Source organism: Sinocyclocheilus grahami, unplaced genomic scaffold (genome assembly GCF_001515645.1).
Source record: "Sinocyclocheilus grahami isolate Dianchi unplaced genomic scaffold, SAMN03320097.WGS_v1.1 scaffold1374.1, whole genome shotgun sequence".
Lineage (NCBI taxonomy): Eukaryota > Metazoa > Chordata > Actinopteri > Cypriniformes > Cyprinidae > Sinocyclocheilus > Sinocyclocheilus grahami.
In genome coordinates, this window is record NW_015506553.1 from 66,095 (window position 1) to 87,522 (window position 21,428).

At 37.5% G+C, this 21,428-nt stretch overlaps 1 protein-coding gene across 7 annotated transcripts in view; it reads right to left on the minus strand.

Moving 5' to 3' along the window:
* Positions 1-19,572, minus strand: part of LOC107569713 (PHD finger protein 21A) — a 26,633-nt gene extending 7,061 nt beyond the window's left edge. For 3 of the 7 annotated variants that reach the window (XM_016255859.1, XM_016255854.1, XM_016255860.1), the window contains exons 1-7: positions 16,741-17,015; positions 9,532-9,634; positions 7,223-7,255; positions 6,954-7,019; positions 3,623-3,790; positions 2,492-2,746; positions 2,048-2,140 (exon numbers count right to left, since the gene is read on the minus strand). In XM_016255859.1, the coding sequence (XP_016111345.1) occupies positions 2,048-2,140; positions 2,492-2,746; positions 3,623-3,790; positions 6,954-7,019; positions 7,223-7,255; positions 9,532-9,588 (672 nt within the window). In that variant the 5' untranslated portion in view covers positions 9,589-9,634; positions 16,741-17,015. Of the gene's footprint in view, positions 1-2,047; positions 2,141-2,491; positions 2,747-3,622; positions 3,791-6,953; positions 7,020-7,222; positions 7,256-9,531; positions 9,635-16,401; positions 16,694-16,740; positions 17,016-19,324 lie in introns of those variants that run through there. The other 4 variants (XM_016255856.1, XM_016255857.1, XM_016255855.1 and 1 more) reach the window with 4 other exon arrangements.
* Between the last annotated feature and the right edge of the window lie 1,856 nt (positions 19,573-21,428).

Consider the following 21,428-nt stretch of genomic DNA (forward strand, 5'->3'; position numbering starts at 1 on the left):
GGGGATTAATTATAGGGTCAGCCAAAGCAAATATCAAAAGAACAAAAGCAGACATAAAAAGCTGCAACTGAAGCAACAGCATTGTTACAAAGGAACAAACAGCAACACGCTGTCTTACTCTCAAACACCGTGTCTACACCAGGCATAAGCAACGTACATACAGTAATAATATACCAATTTTCATACCAGTGGACCTCTGCTGAGTTATTCACCCAAATGTTAATACAACTGTTGTTGAACGAGTCATGCAGCTTGGACACTTTCAGTGTAGAAAGACTCAAGCCAGTATTGTGTGGTGGCCCTTATGGGTCACTTCCAGTATAGACACGGTGCTAAGGGAGCTTACTCACTAGATAAAGCTGTGACAGAGCATTTTTAACGGATAGGAATGCATTTAGAGAGTATGGACAGAAGCGGGCCTTTGAAATAGAGCAGTACTACCGTGGACTGAATTTTCACTGGTCAACAAATGCCTAGGTCAGCGTGCAGTGCAAAAGTTATACATTTTCTTTAGGTTGCATGACTGAGCGTCATTTTCACAAACCTTTGTTTTTTTACATACTGCTTTTTTTTAAAGGGGTCATATGATGCGATTTCGTGTGTGTGTTTGTGTTCTGTGTGTTTCGTTGTGAAAGCGAAACTACTTTGTTTGGCCTTCCAAAAGAGGACAATATCTGCTTCGTCATGCCTAGAGCTGATCCCTGCTGGTCGCTGAGGAAATACATCAACTTCGCGCTGTGGATCACCGGATCGGCTTTCACCGTGGATGAAGCGGAGTCCAGCCCGGGGTCGTCACATGTGGTTGCCGCAAGCCCGCCAGCCACTCCTTCGTCGAATCCACCGGCCACGCCGTTCTCAAGCCCGCCCGCCTCTGCTCACTCAAGCTGGCCTCCGCTCACTCTAGCCTGCCTCCGCTCACTCTAGCCCGCCGTGTGAAACTACTTTGTTTGGCCTTCCAAAAGAGGACATGACTAGAAATCAGTGGTTAAGTTGTATTTACAACACTGTTCCAGAACAGTTCATCCCAAATATTCAGATGTGTGCAGCACATTTTATGGAGGACTGTTTCCTGATCCTGGTAGAGTAGACTACAATGCCGGCTGTTCTGACTCACAGACTGTAAGTACGTTTTAATTTAAAGGATTTGCCACTGATGATTCAAACGCGAGTTTTGAGCAGTGTAGAGTAGCGCTTGTTGTTGGTCATTTCTCCGATCACAAATGCAGACATGGTTTTATATTTACGCGGGAAAAAAAAGACAGAATAAGTCATTATAATCCGTAATTATGTCCCCACTGGATGCAACAAATGCCTCGTTTATAATGGGTTTTAATGTTTTTGTCTCGTCGCTCCGGCCGGACAGGGCATCACAATATGGTAAGGGGCGTAACATTTCCGTCACACGCTTGAGGTATTTAGCCAATCAAAACGCACTAGATAGCTGGCCAATCAGAGCACACCTCACTTTTCATACCGATGAGCTTTGCAAAAATTGACGCGTTTCAGAAAGGCGGGGCATAGAGGAGAAACAATAATGTACTGTATGTGGAAAATAATGTGTTTTTTTAACCTTAAACCACAAACATTTCATTACACCAAATACACAAAATAATGTTCTTTTTAGCAACATCATATGACCCCTTTAACAATAATCAACAGACTTGTAGCATTCTCTAACAGAGCATACAATCTAGTGTGTAAGCACCCTAAAGCAAAGAGAAAAAAAAATGTGAGCAGACAGTATCACAGCAACAGCCAGTGCTGGGAAGGAGAAGGTGAGTGTCAGTTTTATTGAGGAAAAAATTGGGGTCTCTAGGTGTGGAACAGTGATATCTTGAAGTTTGGGTGACTGTTCGAACAATTTTAGTTCCCATGTTGAAAACTCTTTCAAGGCGAGAAGTTTAAAAATATCTTGAATCAGAATGTCTCTGTAAACAAAGGCTTTACAGACACAAGGCCTCTGAAACTAGGTTGTGTGTCCCTCTGGGGGCGTCAGTGTGGAACAGCACATACATAAGGGGAGGGGGCAGGTCTAACAGAGACGCACCTGTGGCTGAAAGGTGGGTCGAGGCGTCAATCTAGGAGGAGGGACAAACTGGGGAACTCTGATAGGCTGGGCAGAGGTGGTGGTGGCCTGCACCTGTGACAAAACCAGCCGTTTATTGGGCACTCAGCAGGTGACATGACAGAAATTCACAAAACTGTCTGATTTTAGAGGAAACTATCCCCTATTTGGGTACATCACAGAAGTATGTCACCATACACCCCTGCCAAGCACTTCATTGTCAGAAAGGAAGTCATTTCAAATCTTCATACTAACTGGAGACATAAACATCCTGTTCTAAACACATCAAAGCAAATATGACTAGTCTACAGCAAACTATGCAAAAACACAGACTGGCATTTCTACCTTAATTTAAAATAGTTATATTTAAGCTATATGGAAACACTAAGTGAAGAGGAAGAATTTTTAGCAGCAATTCACACTCACGACGATAACATTCTTGGACACAATCCGTGTGCCCGCATCTGTATCCTGATTGGGTAGCTTGCTGGCCACCTGAAGGTTGATTGGTGTGCTCTGGGAGTCGGAATTGGCGCCGGGTCTCGGGGGGTTGCTGATGGCAGTGACCATGGCGACTGTAGGGCGTTGTGTTGTCATGGAAGCAGGCATGGTGGAGGTGGCAGCTTTCAGCACGAGAGGTAGAGTCTTTGCAGTTATGACCGGTGTCACGGTGAGAGTCTTCTAGTCAAGGAGGTAGGTTGGTTGAAGGAAGCAGTGAATGAGGATGAGGAGACATAAAAGATGTTAAAGTGCTATTGACTACATTTTTCTGCTGTTATTGTGTACAAATTATCAGTACATGTGAGAAAAAAATGGCCTGTCCTTGCGTTTCATCAAAATGTATTAACTTGAAATGACTTTTCTTTTCCATTGATGTTAGAGAGCTAGAGAGCAAGTGTTATTAGTTAATGTTAACCAATCACCAATTAGCTGTTGAGCCACTGATTTAACGAAGCTGCATTGCAGGTCTGGCTCTATTCTGGTATGCAACACCCAAATGCCATCAATTTTATTAATATTAAGTAATAAATAATATTGATAAAATATAGTCCAACCATATTATTATTTCTTGTTGAATAGTTGAACTTAGAAATGCACTACATTACAGAAATAAATATCAAAATAATATTAATAAAATTAATTTAATCCTACTCCTCAATTTCTTAGAAATATGCCACATCACAAAAACAAAAAAGGTTGCAAATGCCACTTTGTGTGGATTTTAATTATATTCATAGTTCAACAGTTTATAAATGGCCATATTTAAGAAATAACACCCTTATAAGATTCTAAGGTCACTCTGCCCTTATTTTTCACAAACTCAAAGCTTTGTGTGTTTGCAATTACAGAGTGTGCCTTTAGAATAGAGCACCGCGTATGAGTCGGCAATTGTTTTTCAATAAAGATTTTGTGTAAACTAGCTAATCTGCAAATTTTTTGCTGCGCTAGAGGAATCGAATTCATGTCTTCAGTGTTAAATAAATATTCCACTGCAAATCACCTCTGAGTTCTACACATTTTGTCTACAAATTGTGTGGTCGGGGAGTGAAGCGGTACCTGTGGCGCCCCCTGGTTGTGTGGAGGCCCTGTGGGCAGCTGTGAAGGGGGACAGGCCGGCGTCAGCAGCACGGTTTTACCATCTGCGGTCGCTGGGAGTGTCTGCAGCTTCAAGTCAGGCTCCTGTTTCACCAGCAACTCCTTCCTCAACTGCTCCACCACTTTTTTCTGAGAGAGAGAGAGAGAGAGGGAGAGAGAAATTACTGGGAAATCATACATCCAATCGCTGTCACATTTTGAGGAAATGGTGATTACAGAGAAACAAATTGTTCTGAACACACACATATGCAGTTTTTCCAAGAAATAAAAATGGAAAGACCGCCCAATGTTGTGTTTATATCTGGTCACAGCGGTATCTAATAATAGATCATTAGTCACTGAATTCCCTGGTTTTCTTTGTTCTGGGTGTGAAGCTAAGCCATGGCTTTTATTCAGTCAGTCTTAAAAGACCCTTCAGGTGCAAGACCATCTTAACAACATTGGAAATGCTTTTATAAAGGCCCACTGAGCGCTACACACACACACGCCAAGAAAAACGCGATTGAAATTCATCTCACACACTCTGCTGCCTCAGAGTCCTCTGGAGCCAAAGCGCACCTCTGAGAGTGCAACCACACACACATTCCTCAACAAAGCCCTTGCGCTAAGCACAACATCAAATGAAAGTCTCTTCCTCAAAATGAATTTTGATAAAACTATTTTTCTCTTTAAGCGGACGATCAATCACATAGTAGCGGCTTTAGACTCACAAGCAGAAAGTTTATATACGCAACAGACCGCCGTGCCAGCTGCGGGCCTCACATCGAGGCTAAAAATCACATAAATATAAATTCATGATGCGGAAAGAGTTATACAGAATTCATATGAATGGAACTGAGATTCAAAGGCAGACAAACTGTATTCACAGCCGACAGGATTGAAAAAGAATCTGAGGAAGCATCAACCTTTCAACCTGACAGAATTCACTCACAGACACGTGTCTTATGGAAAAATCTAATGAATCTTATGAAAACATGTGAAGGTCATGTTTTATTCCAAATTCAAATAGAATACAAAAATAAAAATATAGATTTATTTTTAGAACTATTATTTGTTGCATAGTGACATTATTTTCATTGCATTGTGACACTGTTTGACAATTAATAAAAAATAAATAAAATACCAGTGTTATTTTTTTAATGAATATTAAAAAGAATTAACTTTTTTTTACTCATATTTTGATTCAGTTTTATTTTTATATTTAGGTTTAGTTAAATTTTAAATCATTTTATTGTGCTTTTGTAATTTTGCTTTGGCAACTTGCTGAAATAGGTTTTAAAATTTTATTTTTTATATTTCATTTAAGTTAATGTTTATTTGTTTTTATAATGTTACTTTTAGTTTCAGTTTTAGTTAACTATGATAACTCTGTGACTCTTTTTTTTTTTAGCATAAACTAAATACATAACATAAATATATTTTGCTTGAAAAAAATACAGTGTGGCTCCAAAAGTCTGAGACTGAATTAAATCTTTTAAATATAACGGTTATATAAGAATTTAAGTTGTAACTAAATGTATATATTTATTAAATTATAACACATTATATTATATATACACATTATAAGGTGAACTGTAAGCTAGACAGGTTCTTGACAGGTTTCGTGAGAGAACTGAATTAGCATTCACTGGACAGTTTCATCATCTCACGCTCTAATCCTCGTCTGGATTGACTAAGGCTACACACACATACAATATTTGCCCTCCACATTTGAGTAGAGTTTTTAAAAAATCAAATCATGTGTACTTATAGTGATCTATTCTTTCTCTCAGGATAAAAGCTCAAAGCTAAGCCAGCGATCTGCGAGTCAGTAAACTGGGACAATTCTCTAACTGGAGAATTTCAAGAGTAGGAAGAGAGAGAAAAAGTGAAACATTGCCCCAAAACAGCTGTGCTACAAATCCAGACTTTTCAAGAAGCGACTGAATAAGTGCAATCTCTCAAACTCTCTGACAATCTGGAGTGTTTCCACCTCCCAGCAGGAGACGAGACAAGCCCCAACACACACATCAAACGCATGCACATACACACAGCAGGCTGCGTGTATTACTCTTCTGCCACAGTTGTTAAATGCACAGAAGCCTGTTCTGCTGGCTGCTCTTTTCTCAACCGCAAAACAATTAAATGTATCAGTCTTCACTTATATCCGCTGTCATTCTGTCATTAAAAACTACAATTCCCACAAGATCCAACAGCCACTTCAGGAAATCAATAAGACCAATTTGAAGCAAACAAATCAAAAAGTGCTTCATTAAACACAAACTGACCCGGACACAGAAATGTGCTGAAACACGCTGGTGTTTTTGTGGTGTTGCTTGAAAAATTAAATCTGCTTCCACTAGGGTTATTATCTTTTACTAAAACTATTAGAAACATTTTGGAATGAAAATAAATAAAAAGCTGAAATAAAATAGAAATATTAAATGAAAAACAGTGAATTTGAACAGTAGAATCACTAAAATCACTAGCTGGAAATAAATAAACAGTAAAACTAAACTAAAACTGAAAATATATTAAACATCTAAATAATAATGCTCAAAAAGTAGTGCTGTCAAATCGATTAATCGCATCCTTAATTAAAAGTTTTTGTTTACACGATATATGTGTGTGTACAATGTATATTGATATAAAATACACATACACTGTGTATATATATATACACACACACACATTTTTTCATATTATATATATAAATATATATTACATATATTTCTTAAAATTATACACATGTATTTGTGTATATTTATATATACATAAATATACACAGTACACACACATATATTGTGTAAACATAAACTTTTATTTGGGATGCGATTAATCACTATTAATTGATTTTAGCAGATAACAAAACATTTGGAAATATAAATAACAAATAAAAACTATAATACATAAACAATACTAAAACAGCACCGGTTTCAACATTACAAAATCAAACAATCACGTCATTGCTTAAAATCAGAAGTTCATAAATAATCATATTTAACTAAAAACTACATTTCCAATCAACCTCTTTGCCGGCAACAACAGGATAAAATACATGTCATAAACTGTACATTAAATGCATATCCTTTGTACCATTCATTTTGTAGAATTAGTTGATGTCTAAGTATATGAAACAGAGCGAAAGCCTAATGAAGTCATCCAGTGTCTTTTTTTCAACCCCAAATCACACAATCAACCAATGCTCACTGACACATATTTGTAGGCAAACAAGCATTTAATTAATGTGTTTCACTGTTCAAAAACATTCATTTCAGCACCCGAAGCAGTGAATGACTGTGAAAGTTCTTACCTGTTTCTCACTCAGAGCTGTGATTTTCGCTTGGAGCTCGTGAAGTTGTTTCTTCAGATCGGCGTTCTATGAAGAGCAAAGATAAGCGTAAGAATCACTTCTTTTTGAAACCATGAAATTGCTGAACCTTTGTTTAATAAAATATTTATACACACCACCAAGCTGCCTTATTAGTATAGAAAATATAATACCCAGCCGTCAATCATGTTAAAGCTCTCAAACAAACCAGATGATTATTTCAGAAGAGCAACGTCATAAAGAATATTTACCTGTGGATCCTGCTTCATTTGGGCAACAAGTTTCTATGGCAACAGAAAAGAAGACAAGAATTTGCAGTCAAAACTTCTGCCATCAGTTTTGGAGGGAGTTACAGACATGGTGTGCTATCTACAGGCCACATGTGGAACTACAGCCTACTGCACCTGCCTCACACTCAAACAAAAGCAGACTGAGCAGCAGGCAGCCTGCCAACTGCTTTCTGTAAGGGTAACTGTCCTCCAGCTAACAACGGTTTGTAGAGACAACGTTTAATGTGTTAATTTGGAACAAACATTTTACATTTGCAATGAACAAGTGTAATTTATATGAAAAGGGAAGTCGTGGCCTAATGGTTAGAGAGTCGGACTCGTAACCCAAAGGTTCCCGGTTCGAGTCTCGTACCGGCAGGGATTGTAGGTGGGGGGAGTGAATGTACAGTGCTCTCTCCCACCTTCAATACCACGACTGAGGTGCTCTTGAGCAAGGCACCGAACCCCCAACTACTCCCCGGGCGCCGCAGGAAAAAAATGGCTGCCCACTGCTCCGGGTGTGTGTTCACGGTGTGTGTTCACTGCTGTGTGTGTGTGTGTGCACTTTGGATGGGATAAATGCAGAGCACTAATTCCGAGTATGGGTCACCATTCTTTGCCACATGTCACATCACTGCACTTCAAAATTGTGAATTTCAGTTGAGGAGTTGATCCACTTAACATCAATCTTTGATGGACAGATATATTAAAGAAGTGAAAAAGATAGGGGAGAGTGCACTCTCAGAAAAAAAGGTACAAACGCTGTCCCCGGGGCTGTAGCTTTTAGGTACTAATATGTACCTTTAAGGTACCAATATGGACTGTTTAGGTACAAAGGTGTGCCTTTTGAAAAGGTACCGCCCCCAGTTACAGCTTTTGTACCTTTTTTTTTTCTTCTGAGAGTGTGGGGTAAGCTTAAAAAAAAAAGTGTTCTTCCCCTAATAATATTTCAGGATATCTGCTATTAACTGAAATGACCATCTATAACATCAGGTAATATAAATGTCTAACATATATTATAGAGAGAGAGAGAAAATAAACTTAAAAAGTGGTCCCATCCACATTTTCATAAACCAGACCGAAAATGTAGTGAAACAGTATGAGAAGTAAAAGTTACTATCATTATTAGTTGGTCCACTTTTACAATTTTTAATAATGTAATATTGAAAATATAACAAATTAAGCATTTAATAATTCATGATTATTCAAATTTTCTTGATTTTATATATTTGGACAAAAGCATCTGCTAAAGGCATAAATATTAATATTTTAAAACAAATACATCGTTTTAAAATTAAACTCATTTCACCTAAAATGTACAAATTAATTCAAATTAATTTTATAAACGTTTCAAATCTCTCAACCACAAGCAGCTGTACACCCCATGAAATGTCCATAAAAATAAGGCACAATATATTGTGTTAATATGAAGGAATTTTCTGTATAGATTTTTCACAGGTGTTTTTACCCATATTTTGAAGCATTGCGTTGTGTTTTTGGTTCAAGTAAATATCCGTAAACTTAACTAAAAAACAGTACTGGTAATTTTCTGCCAGGACATCCATTTCTCTCCATTTTCTTTTTCTCCTAACAAGGAACATCTACGGTCCTTTCCAAATATACAGCCACATGACAAAAATTGAGAGACACCCTTTTCTCCAAATTAATAATAATAGTAAAAAAAACTCTGAGTTTCTGCTGTCCACCAGTAGGCAATAGTGAGTCATGCGAGACCACAATCAACCCGTTCAGCAGCCCCGGATGAGGCAGAAATCCCACTTCCACCTGCCTGTCAAATATTCCAAGCGATATGGAGACAAAACCAGACGGCAGTACAAAAAAACCCCTCCAGTATGTAAAAGAACACCTGCTTGAGAGGATTCGTTAACATTGAAGTAATGGCTTACGCTTTATCTGCCCAGTATGACCCTGATTCTCCTCCTTTTCCTTTCTCTCCTTCCCTCCCTCCCTGTCTTTTTGTCTTTCTCTTGCCCCACTCAGACAGCTCGACTAATTTTCTGCCTGCTGGGACATGCCACTTCTGACTGCAAGGGACAAGAAGAGAAACATATCTTCATTTATCACTAAGTGCAATGGAGGACCTGAAGACCTGTTCTGCTAGACGCCGAAATCATTTTAATTATCTATAAAACATATGCTTTAAAACAAACTGTCTATACAGCAATGAGATTGTGATTTTAGTTTCCATGTACTGAAAGTACAGTGACACTTCAGAATCATTTTCCCCACATGATTTAGCTGATTAGAGGCCCATTTGCAAGATCTCCTACCTGATGGACTTGTATTTCCACTTTCAGGGCCTCCTGTAATGTTTGCAATTCCATCATTGATCCAGTTCACCAGAAAGAGAGTCCCAGGAAACTTTCAGCCTGTCTAGAGAAATCAAACAAGAGAGGTTTTGCAGACTTTTTTTCTATTTTATGTATTTAACCTTTATTTTGCGAGATGCTCTGCAGTTGACTTAATCTAATACCACCACGAGGGGGAACACAAGTCGGTATCTAATGTGGTTTGAGGGAAAAACGCACTTCTCGAGGCGTGATTCATGATGTCTCAGGTGGTAGTAAACAGACACGCTTTATTCAGTTCACATTCCCAGAGCAATTCTGCAACTCTGCACTGCAAGAACCTCTTGTTTAAGTTCAAAAAAGTATTTTGGCCAAATGGGACTAAGAGGAGAAAAAAAAACTCAATGGAGGGTCTTGTTGAAAAGCAATTTTCTGGGAAAACTAGGGTTTGGTGGAGGATAAAAATGTGTGACAATCGAGAAGATGGGCAGGACTGTTTGCCCTACGGACGAATCGAAACAACCTTGATGCTTAGTGTAACAGTGAGCGAAACGGAGGCAGTGTTACAGACATTCATTCAATCTCATTGATTTTGGTGTGCGGCCCTGTGCCAAGAGGACAATTATAACAGAGGCTATTAGAGGACTTACCAGCTGGCACTGAGACTGGTGTTCATGTGCTCTCTCCAACTCCCTTCACAAGATGAAACACACACACACACGAACACAGCCTATTAGATGGGGGAGAGACACTCCAATTCCCTCTCTCTCTCTTATACAGTCGGTGTAAAAAGGGGCAACATTGCAAGCGCAGCATTCAGCGGGCTTCTAATTGCTCATCCCGTCTATGAACCCCACGACAAAAAAGTCCTGCATCCCTGCACATCTCCCGGCATCTTCGCGGACCTAAAAATATCTTCTTCAAAACTCAAGCATCGGATTTGTCCTTTGTGTAGTTCTACCAAATGGAGTTCTGAGATATTAAGCGAAAGCCTGTCCTCGCTAGCGATGACATCTGTCATGACCAGTGTTGGGGAAAGTTACTTTTAAAAGTAATGCATTACAATATTGCGTTACTCCCTAAAAAAGTAACTAATTACGTTACTTAGTTACTTTTTATGGAAAGTAATGCATTACGTTACTTTTGAGTTACTTTTTAAAATCTGGGCAGGGCATTCTTGTTTGTTTTTAATATAAAAAGTTCTTATTTTACAAATGTAAAAGCCCCTTCACACCAAAAGTGAAATGAATACGCCTCAGGCTGAAAGAAATGTAAATTCACATCTGTACAATAGAGGGCGCAGCTCAAACAAATTACATGAAGAATATGACGCAGGAGTAGAAAGTTCAACACTAGTCAGCAATAACACAAATCAAACACAAATGTGTCATTTTTGCTTAGTATGGTTGAATTGGATCATCGAAGGTCATTAGCAAAGACATTGGTTAATAAATTGGGATTAAATACATAAATTATATTTGTCTTATTTAACATATCTACTTATTGCAGGTTTATATAATATTCTGAGTTTGCATTTGACTGTTCATATTTACACAGTAACATGTTTACACAGCGCACACATTGCCTCTGCACTTACTCCCGATTTCTCTCAACATGGCAACACATGAGCTGTCAGTCAAGACGTGGGAAACAAAGTAACTGGAGTTACTTATTTGAAAAAGTAACTCAGATATTTTCTTGTAAATTAAAAAAGGCTATTAGAGGACTTACCAGCTGGCACTGAGACTGGTGTTCATGTGCTCTCTCCAACTCCCTTCACAAGATGAAACACACACACACACGAACACAGCCTATTAGATGGGGGAGAGACACTCCAATTCCCTCTCTCTCTCTTATACAGTCGGTGTAAAAAGGGGCAACATTGCAAGCGCAGCATTCAGCGGGCTTCTAATTGCTCATCCCGTCTATGAACCCCACGACAAAAAAGTCCTGCATCCCTGCACATCTCCCGGCATCTTCGCGGACCTAAAAATATCTTCTTCAAAACTCAAGCATCGGATTTGTCCTTTGTGTAGTTCTACCAAATGGAGTTCTGAGATATTAAGCGAAAGCCTGTCCTCGCTAGCGATGACATCTGTCATGACCAGTGTTGGGGAAAGTTACTTTTAAAAGTAATGCATTACAATATTGCGTTACTCCCTAAAAAAGTAACTAATTACGTTACTTAGTTACTTTTTATGGAAAGTAATGCATTACGTTACTTTTGAGTTACTTTTTAAAATCTGGGCAGGGCATTCTTGTTTGTTTTTAATATAAAAAGTTCTTATTTTACAAATGTAAAAGCCCCTTCACACCAAAAGTGAAATGAATACGCCTCAGGCTGAAAGAAATGTAAATTCACATCTGTACAATAGAGGGCGCAGCTCAAACAAATTACATGAAGAATATGACGCAGGAGTAGAAAGTTCAACACTAGTCAGCAATAACACAAATCAAACACAAATGTGTCATTTTTGCTTAGTATGGTTGAATTGGATCATCGAAGGTCATTAGCAAAGACATTGGTTAATAAATTGGGATTAAATACATAAATTATATTTGTCTTATTTAACATATCTACTTATTGCAGGTTTATATAATATTCTGAGTTTGCATTTGACTGTTCATATTTACACAGTAACATGTTTACACAGCGCACACATTGCCTCTGCACTTACTCCCGATTTCTCTCAACATGGCAACACATGAGCTGTCAGTCAAGACGTGGGAAACAAAGTAACTGGAGTTACTTATTTGAAAAAGTAACTCAGATATTTTTCTTTCTAAATTTAAAAAGTAATGCGTTACTTTACTAGTTACTTGAAAAAAGTAATCGGATTACGTAACTGGCGTTACTTGTAATGCATTACCCCCAACACTGGTCATGACCACACGGCAGACGGGTATCTCAGGACCTTCAGCCTACAATGTACAGGAAACGACATCCTCTCAAATCGACAAGTGTATGAGTCACTCTGCCAGTCTTTGATCAAATAAAGTCTATAACACACATAGGGCTGCACGATAAATCGAAATGCGATTCACGATTCGACAGAAGCTGCGATTGTCATGCGTATCTTTCAGTGAAGCACGGTTCTGTGATCAGCAGTAAATCTCCATCCAAAGGCCAGAGGGCGCTCTCGCGCTGAAACGCCAAATATGCCTCGCAGAAGAAACCCAGAAAATGCCTATCGCTGCAGCTGAATAAACAGAAGATTCAACTGCTTTCATTAATTCAACGTGACTAATAAACACACGACTACGGCAATATATGGTTTATCTGAGTTCTTATTATTATAATTTTCATTAAAATAAAATATATTTATAATGCAATGCCTTTATCACTGCTTAAATACTATGAAATATGCTGCGTGCCTTATTCTGTGTAAGAAGCCACATCATCTCACAGAAGGATTTATTTCAAACACTCGACTGACGTTATGAAGTAAGTGGAGTAAAAATATGTTATTAAATGTGGTATTTTCACATGCTTTCAGAGCAGCATTTACTTCACAGAGCCGTAGTTCACTGAGAAGCTATGCAAACAGCTGTCATTATCGCGAACGATTTCTTCGATTTGATAATCGTGCAATAAAATAGTCTGCGATTTTTTTGCGTAACTTGTCTGTGAACTATTGCTATGTGTAGTAAATTTTGCTCCATCTGAAAGCACGTGATGATGATTTCCTGCTGATTACAGAACCGGCTTTACTAACAAAATGCGCATGACAATCGCATTCGATTAATCGTGCAGCCATAAACACACAACGAAATATAAGGATCACTTGAACTTTAAGAAGAGAACTGTGTCAGCCACAAAAATTGGGAATGATTATGAAAACCTAAGTTGATTATGTACATTTTCTTCATTTAAAAAGCACACTGTCCATATTTATAATATACTAAATTATAACAATTCTTGAAAACTAATATTAACTAGCGAAAATACATAAGCTGAGATGGCTTAGTGGTTAAGCATCTCTACTACTAACTACCAGATAACAATACAATACATAAACAATACCCCCCCCCCACCCCCCAAATTTTTTTTTTTTTAAATATCCAAAACCTATACCAAGTCTCTGTAAGAATTTACAGAAAGTCACATGATAATTATTAGGGATGGGCATTTTTCAAAAAATATTAGTTTTTGAATATTTAAGAGCATAAAATAACGAATATTCCGTTATTTAAATTACGTTTAAGGAGAAAGACGTTATTTTTTAATAACAAGCTGAACAAGCATATGATTAGGCATTATACACAACAATGTTACATTATATCTCAAGGTTTTCTTTTAGTTGAAAACGTGTGTAAACAAAATAAATAAATAATATATATATAACACAAGCATGCAAGCAGAGCAAACAGGAAAAGTAAAGCAGGCCGTGCCAATTACTGTACAGAACGTGCATACACTCGAGTCGGCTTATGTTAATGTTGAGAAAAACAATAATATCCATATGCTCGGGTGAAAGTTGGCTCCTCAGTCTGATAACAATAAGACGTTCCAGAGACACAAATATAACGGAGTGCTAAGCAAAGTTTCTTACAGCGCTGTGTGTTTTCTGTTCTTAAACCACACTCCCTCCAGGAAACTTAAATGAAGCACATGTCTCAAGATCATTTGGCTCTTCTCGGCTCACTCGGGTACAGCTGCGCTTACCTGCAGTCATGAATGCAGTGATGGACAGCTGTTTTGGTGTTTGGATTTCATGTGATTTCTCATTGTGGTGGTGATATTATGATAACTCAGTTTCACTGATTCATTTGATCAGAAGTAATTCCATTTTGTAAGATCATTTAGTAAGATCCTTTTTATCAAAGTAATTCCAAACTTCATGAGGCAAACAACGACATTATGTGATCAAATACAATCAACTTGTTAACACGCTCCACAGTGCATTGCACAGCAAAGCAACATGTAGTTAAATTTCGATTAGTGTTTTTATTGTTCAAATAAAAATCACAGATCGAATATTCGACTATTTGTGCACAGCCTTAATTATTATTATTAAATAGTGACAATGAAAGTATTAAAGTAAATAATAATATCATAACTGAACTCATGAAACGTTGGTAAGAGGTACATTACCCTAAAATAGCCAGGGGAAAATGAGCTCTAAAATTGTGTCATGGATGCCATAAAAGAGATTTATGTTGAATCATGATGCTGACTTAAAACCCTACATATTAAATATAAAAAAAGAGGACAACATTAGCATTTATATAATGAAAAATTAATATATTTACATTTGAGTTTACAATTCAAATTAGGCTCTTATTTGCAATAGGAAAGCTATACAGTACAGTAACAGGGGACTTTCCTGGTCTCTGTGAAGTTTTTGGTGACCTGTTGCAATGTTCTTTGTAAAACTGTAAAGTCTATATCCCAGAATAAAACTTTTAGTTGTAGTTTCCTGAATATATAAATGTACTTTATATTTAAAAAAGTAAAACATAGCAATATGAATTACACAAAAGTGAGAATAAGTTGAAACAACATATTACCGTAATCAATCAGGTACATTGTACAACAAAATAGTATTACGCCACATAAAAACTAAGCATTTTATTTAAAAGAAATACCTATAAATGTATCAACAGACAATCATGGAAATTATTTAATTCAACTGTTAACAACTGATTCATCTGAGTGCTGAGAATGAATAAACTTAAGCAAACTGATATAAGATGGCTAAAAAAAGTAGACGACATAAGGGTAATGTGAATTATTGTCCATTATAAATAGTATCCAGGCCTAGATGAGGTAACAGAATATCACAACTACACCTGACAGGACACAAGTTATAGGACTAAAATACTTCCAGTGTCATGTTACATAAGCCAATACGTTTTGTTTTGCATAACTGCTTGATATTAATGAATTGCATCAACAACAAAACTCCTGTGTATATTTCAATGGAGTTTCTGAGTATTATAAAGGAATTCGATCCATTACGTACATTGGTACGTGGAATCATAAATACCCAAAAGATCGGACTACCACAGTGCAAACATTAAAAGTGAAACTACCTGGATAAAGAAATCAAAACCTAAAGAAAAAGAGCTCAGCATTTCAGATGAGGGTGTAAACGCATTGTAAAGTTTCTCAAACAAGTGAATATCAAAATATACACATAATGAAAGCAGAACATGAGCAGAAAAACAAAGTTAATCAATAGCAATAACAAACAACATGTTACTAACGTTTGACAAACATCAACAATCAGTTGAAAACTATGATTCTAAATCTGTTGAAAAAGCACCTACATTTCAAACAAGGCTTTACAAAATGATCCAGCTCTACAATAGTGTGCAAAACACTCTGACAGAGAAGTTAAGGTGCAGTTTGACCCCAGATTATCCTGAGCTATACATGAAACCGGCCTGTAGTTCTGTACATCTGATCAGGGATGTGCAAGTGACAGGAAAAGTTAAGCAGCACTTTGAATAGGCCACTATTATAAACCTCAGGGAAACACGGAAGATGATGCCCAGAGTGTTTACCGACAGCATACTTTCACAACGATTCAGGGGGAAATGCATGTTTGATCCACTACAATAGACTACAATTTTTTCCACTCTCTAAAAGAATCTGCTTGTAGTTGGTACAAGCTAAAACACATCAGCGCCAATAACCAAAAAAAAAAAAAGAAACATAAAAAAAAAAACACTTTCTAAACAAACAACAACAACAACAACATCGCAGTGTTTTAAAAAGCATCACTTTATCACCCACCCACTACAAGCCCAGACACTAAAAGCCTTGAAAACTACCAAAATAGGAGTGAATCTTTTTTTTTTTTTTTTTTTCTCAAGCCATGCATGAGCAAAAGATCTTCATTCTACCTTCTTTTATCCCCTCTCTGCCATCGGATACACTGTTTCCACTGAGCTGGAAACAACCGTTGAGGCAACAATGTATCCAGCGAAGTTTAAAATGTTACAAAATAACAAAACGCGCGGAACGTTCGGTTCACGCGCTGCACTTAGAAATACACCACTCAAGTCCTAGAAATAAGCGGACATTCTGCTCCAAAATCATCGGGATCCTGACCTCTCTACCAACCCGATCGCGACGGGGTTTGGATTCGGAAAAGCGACGAAGAGTCTCTGAACGATTAAAGTCCAAAAACGAGGCGCATAAAAGTTGCAATAATAAAAAAAAAGATCCCAAGGTGCACTTACCCTCCTCTACTCACTTGAGCAGTAGTGCCTCTCTCTCTCTCTCTCTCTCTCCCCACAAATTATTTAAAGAAATATTTACAAACACTCCCGAGATCTCGGTCCGATCCGATCCCTCACATAGCTGTAGTGGTGCTCTGGGCTGAATTTAGCGAGGTTAACGACCTTATTTTTTGTTTGTTTAATTTTAATTTGTGTGTGTAAAAAAGAGAGAAACTGAGATACAAAACAAGAACTCTTCTTCAATCTCATTCACCACAGCCGCAGCACCCGACGATTCATCCGCGCAGGAAGAGGGAGACGAAGGGGGCAGGAAAAGTAGCCGTCAAAAAGCACAAATACTCCAAACATCCATCCAAACGATTCCGAAACATGGTGATTACTGTAAAAGTACGCGTGCTTAGTGTAAAAGTGGACGTGGAGTTACCTCAAAACGTGTTTGGGAAGAGGACTATTTTTTGTGACGGTGCGGCGAATTTATTTCACTTTGCCTAAGGAACAGCGGTAGTGCGTCTCCCATTGCCTAGGGAAAAACCCGGATGTAAACTCGGCGAAACTCATCTGGAGAATAGAAGTGGCAGTCTAACTCACTCAAACTCATGCATTTATACTCACAGACAGCAAAATACGTTTTTTTTATTAGCATGTTGATTATATATGAATATTGCTATAAACAAACACAAAATATCTATTTCAAATATACAGTAAATATAACTGGTTAAATTATGCACACAATATGCATACATGAAAAGTGCCAGACTGTAATAAAATAAGGAAAAGGTGCTGCTTAACGAATCTACCAATATTATAAGCTATTTATTAATGACAATATTATATGCTCAAACTAAGTTTCACATTTTACATTTATACACTGCACTATGCCTAGTTTTGTTTATAAAGTCATAAAATAATGAAAGCCAAAAACTTTAATTTGACGTATAGTGAACTTCCCCAATAATAGTATTAATAACTATAAAATATTCTATTTTTTTCTATTCTACTGCCATTAAAATATATACATCACTTACAAAACCATATGTAATTCTTTTTATGAAATGTCCACCGCATATGAGTTAATGACGTGACCCTCTTTTTTATGACATTTTTGAGACTTAAAGAACGAGTTGAATTCCCCTTTTCTATGACTAATGTGTTTTCAGTTTCTGGTTTGTTTTTGCAAAACTTTACGTTAAAAAGAAACCCAAGACTGTCCCAGGACTGTCAAAAGTTACATTAAAAGGCAGACATCCCTGAAAATGCCGATACAAGTCATTTATCATAATCTTTTATCATTATTTCTCTAAAAAGTAAGCACTTTTAAAAAAATAAACATTGTTAATATATGAAAAACTTCAGTCAGTGCAACTGCCAAGAAGCCATTTTGTTGCCATGTGACAAAAAAAACCTTTTTTTAAAAAAAAAAAGAAAATAATCTTTTTTATAGCCAGTATATATATATATAATTTAAACATTCTTATTTATCATTTGACACTTATACAAAACATTATTGTTACATGTATAAATAGGATCCAGACAAATGCATCTTATGTCTATATGGCTTCCTCAAAAGTACTAATGTGTTTTTTATTTCTATCCCCTTTCACACTGAAATATATACACCCAGTTCCAACTCCTCTTTATGAATACTGTGTCAATCCACAACATATTTTCAAATATGAAATGTAAAAACAAATGTACAATAAATGTCCTTATCAATACTACAGAAATCACAGGCTTAGCTGATCTATATTCAACTAAACGTTCAGTACAACATGTTTCACTGGATAAAGCGCCAGCAAAAGTGACTGCATCCCCCCATCCAGACCACCATGTCTGCCTGACTCCACTTCACTCCCCCATAACCTAACATCAAGTCCAAGTAAAAGCCGCTGTCACATACGACTCAATGCGGTTCATAGCTGTTCTTTTGATCAAACCGAACACACGCGCACCGCCGCCACGACGCTTTATATCTGTTCACGGAGGAAGAAATAGATTTACAGCATATTCTACGCAAATAATTTTGGACATTCTTATTTATCATTGACACTTATACAAAACATAATTGTTACATGTATAAATAGGATCCAGACAAATGCATCTTATGTCTATATGGCTTCCTCAAAAGTACTAATGTGTTTTTTATTTCTATCCCCTTTCACACTGAAATATATACACCCAGTTCCAACTCCTCTTTATGAATACTGTCAATCCACAACATATTTTCAAATATGAAATGTAAAAACAAATGTACAATAAATGTCCTTATCAATACTACAGAAATCACAGGCTTAGCTGATCTATATTCAACTAAACGTTCAGTACAACATGTTTCACTGGATAAAGCGCCAGCAAAAGTGACTGCATCCCCCCATCCAGACCACCATGTCTGCCTGACTCCACTTCACTCCCCCATAACCTAACATCAAGTCCAAGTAAAAGCCGCTGTCACATACGACTCAATGCGGTTCATAGCTGTTCTTTTGATCAAACCGAACACACGCGCACCGCCGCCACGACGCTTTATATCTGTTCACGGAGGAAGAAATAGATTTACAGCATATTCTACGCAAGCGAATGCTCCTACCATGTTATGAAAGAGGTGGCCGCTCCGTTAACCAATGAAATTGTCAGGAGTTAACAGTTTTTTCTGGGCCGCCATGACATATTTGTGAGGCTGCTCGAAATAGGCTTTTTGTTGTTGTTGCTGCTGAATTTGTGCCGAATCAACACACCGTGAATCAAAAGGATTGCGCTGTGTGGCAGGTGTCTGTAAATGTAGGAGCGGGTAGAATTTGCTTCAAATACTTAAAACGAGCTTTTGATCGGAACTTAACTCTCAGTTTGGGGCATTAAACTCGTCACACAGTGCGTTGCAACGCGCGTTTAAAACTATTGACCGCAAATCTCGCGAGAAATAAACAAACACCATCTGCTCGAGTGGATAAAACCAACGATGTAGAAGAAAGTATCCCTGCCTAAAATGTAAAGGAAAATACATTATAAACTATACTATATATATATATATATATATATATAAAAAAAATCGAACTAGTTGTTTGGCAACAATCTCTCCATCACTAGTGATGATCAGCTCAAATATGAAATGAAATAACAGTGGCTTATCTAATCATCATGACCCTTTTATTCTCCACCCTGTTCTATCATATATTGCTGCCACCCTTCACTAGTCTCAAGATGTCCAATTTAATCATGTTCAGCTGCAAAGCTCTAAATGCCACTTTCAGCATCACATATAGACCCTAAAGTCAGGCTGCACATTTAAATCTAAAATCGATCTTGAAATACATTGGGAACTTCCATTTGCTTCAAAACTTCAAAGTAGCTTGACGCTTTTATTATTTTGCCTCTGTGTGTCCAATTTACTGAATAAGGATAAACTAAAAAAAGAAAGAGAAAAGTGCATTAGTATTCAAATGTAAAATTCTAGACAAACAGCAGTGCAAATTACGTATTGTAGTCTCATCCATCATAGCATTTTTCTCTAAAACCTTCTGCTGGACTGCCTTACCACATCATTATTCAGTCTGTCACGTTTCTGCAGTCATTTATATTCCATGTAAACAGGAGATGCTGTGAAATGCAGTGCACTGTACAGCCTGGCTTGAATGTTTTGGCACATTCATAATATGATGAATAGGACATCTTGGCCTTCTCAGCCTTGTGTAAAGCGTTTTGTCTTTTGTGAACAGTAGATGGCGCCATTGCACTGGCTAAAACTCACACTAGTGAAAGCTGTAGCATTGCACTGAGACGCGCCTCAACTTGAATTAATGAAGTGCTTTCTTGCTCATTTGTGGCACGTGTAATCTAAGAGCCAATTGATGCTCTCAGATGGTACAAAAAGCACAATGTGGTAAGGTACAAAGAGTACAGACGACTATTAATGTTCTCGATTCAGCAGCAGTGGTATACATTTCTCTCTCACCTACACACTTTTTGCACTCGTATACTGTGGTAACCAGTGTCAAGGTTACGTGTAGGCTACACGTAAATACGTGGATCTGTCTAGTGTCATATGGTGACCAACAGGCGGCGCTATTGTGCAACAGTCGATCTTCATAAACGGTACACTCAGTAATATTTTGTCTCGCTGTAGCATTGCACTGAGACGCGCCTCAACTTGAATTAATGAAGTGCTTTCTTGCTCATTTGTAGCACGTGTAATCTAAGAGCCAATTGATGCTCTCAGGTGGTACAAAAAGCACAATGTGGTAAGGTACAAAGAGTACAGACGACTATTAATGTTCTCGATTCAGCAGCAGTGGTATACATTTCTCTCTCACCTACACACTTTTTGCACTCGTATACTGTGGTAACCAGTGTCAAGGTTACGTGTAGGCTACACGTAAATACGTGGATCTGTCTAGTGTCATATGGTGACCAACAGGCGGCGCTATTGTGCAACAGTCGATCTTCATAAACGGTACACTCAGTAATATTTTGTCTAATTAAAATATTTTGACCCTAAATAAATTAATAAATTTTCCTTAAAACCACAGTCACATGAGATAAAGGCTATAAACGGCTGTTTAATTTTAAATGGCGCGAGTCGCTAGCTCGTGGTTATTTTGCGATCACGTGACCGCCGACAAACTACTCAGTTTATCTCGTAAACACCCAGCGCATAAAAATGACTGCTTGTACCTTTTACTGTAGTCTAATAAAAA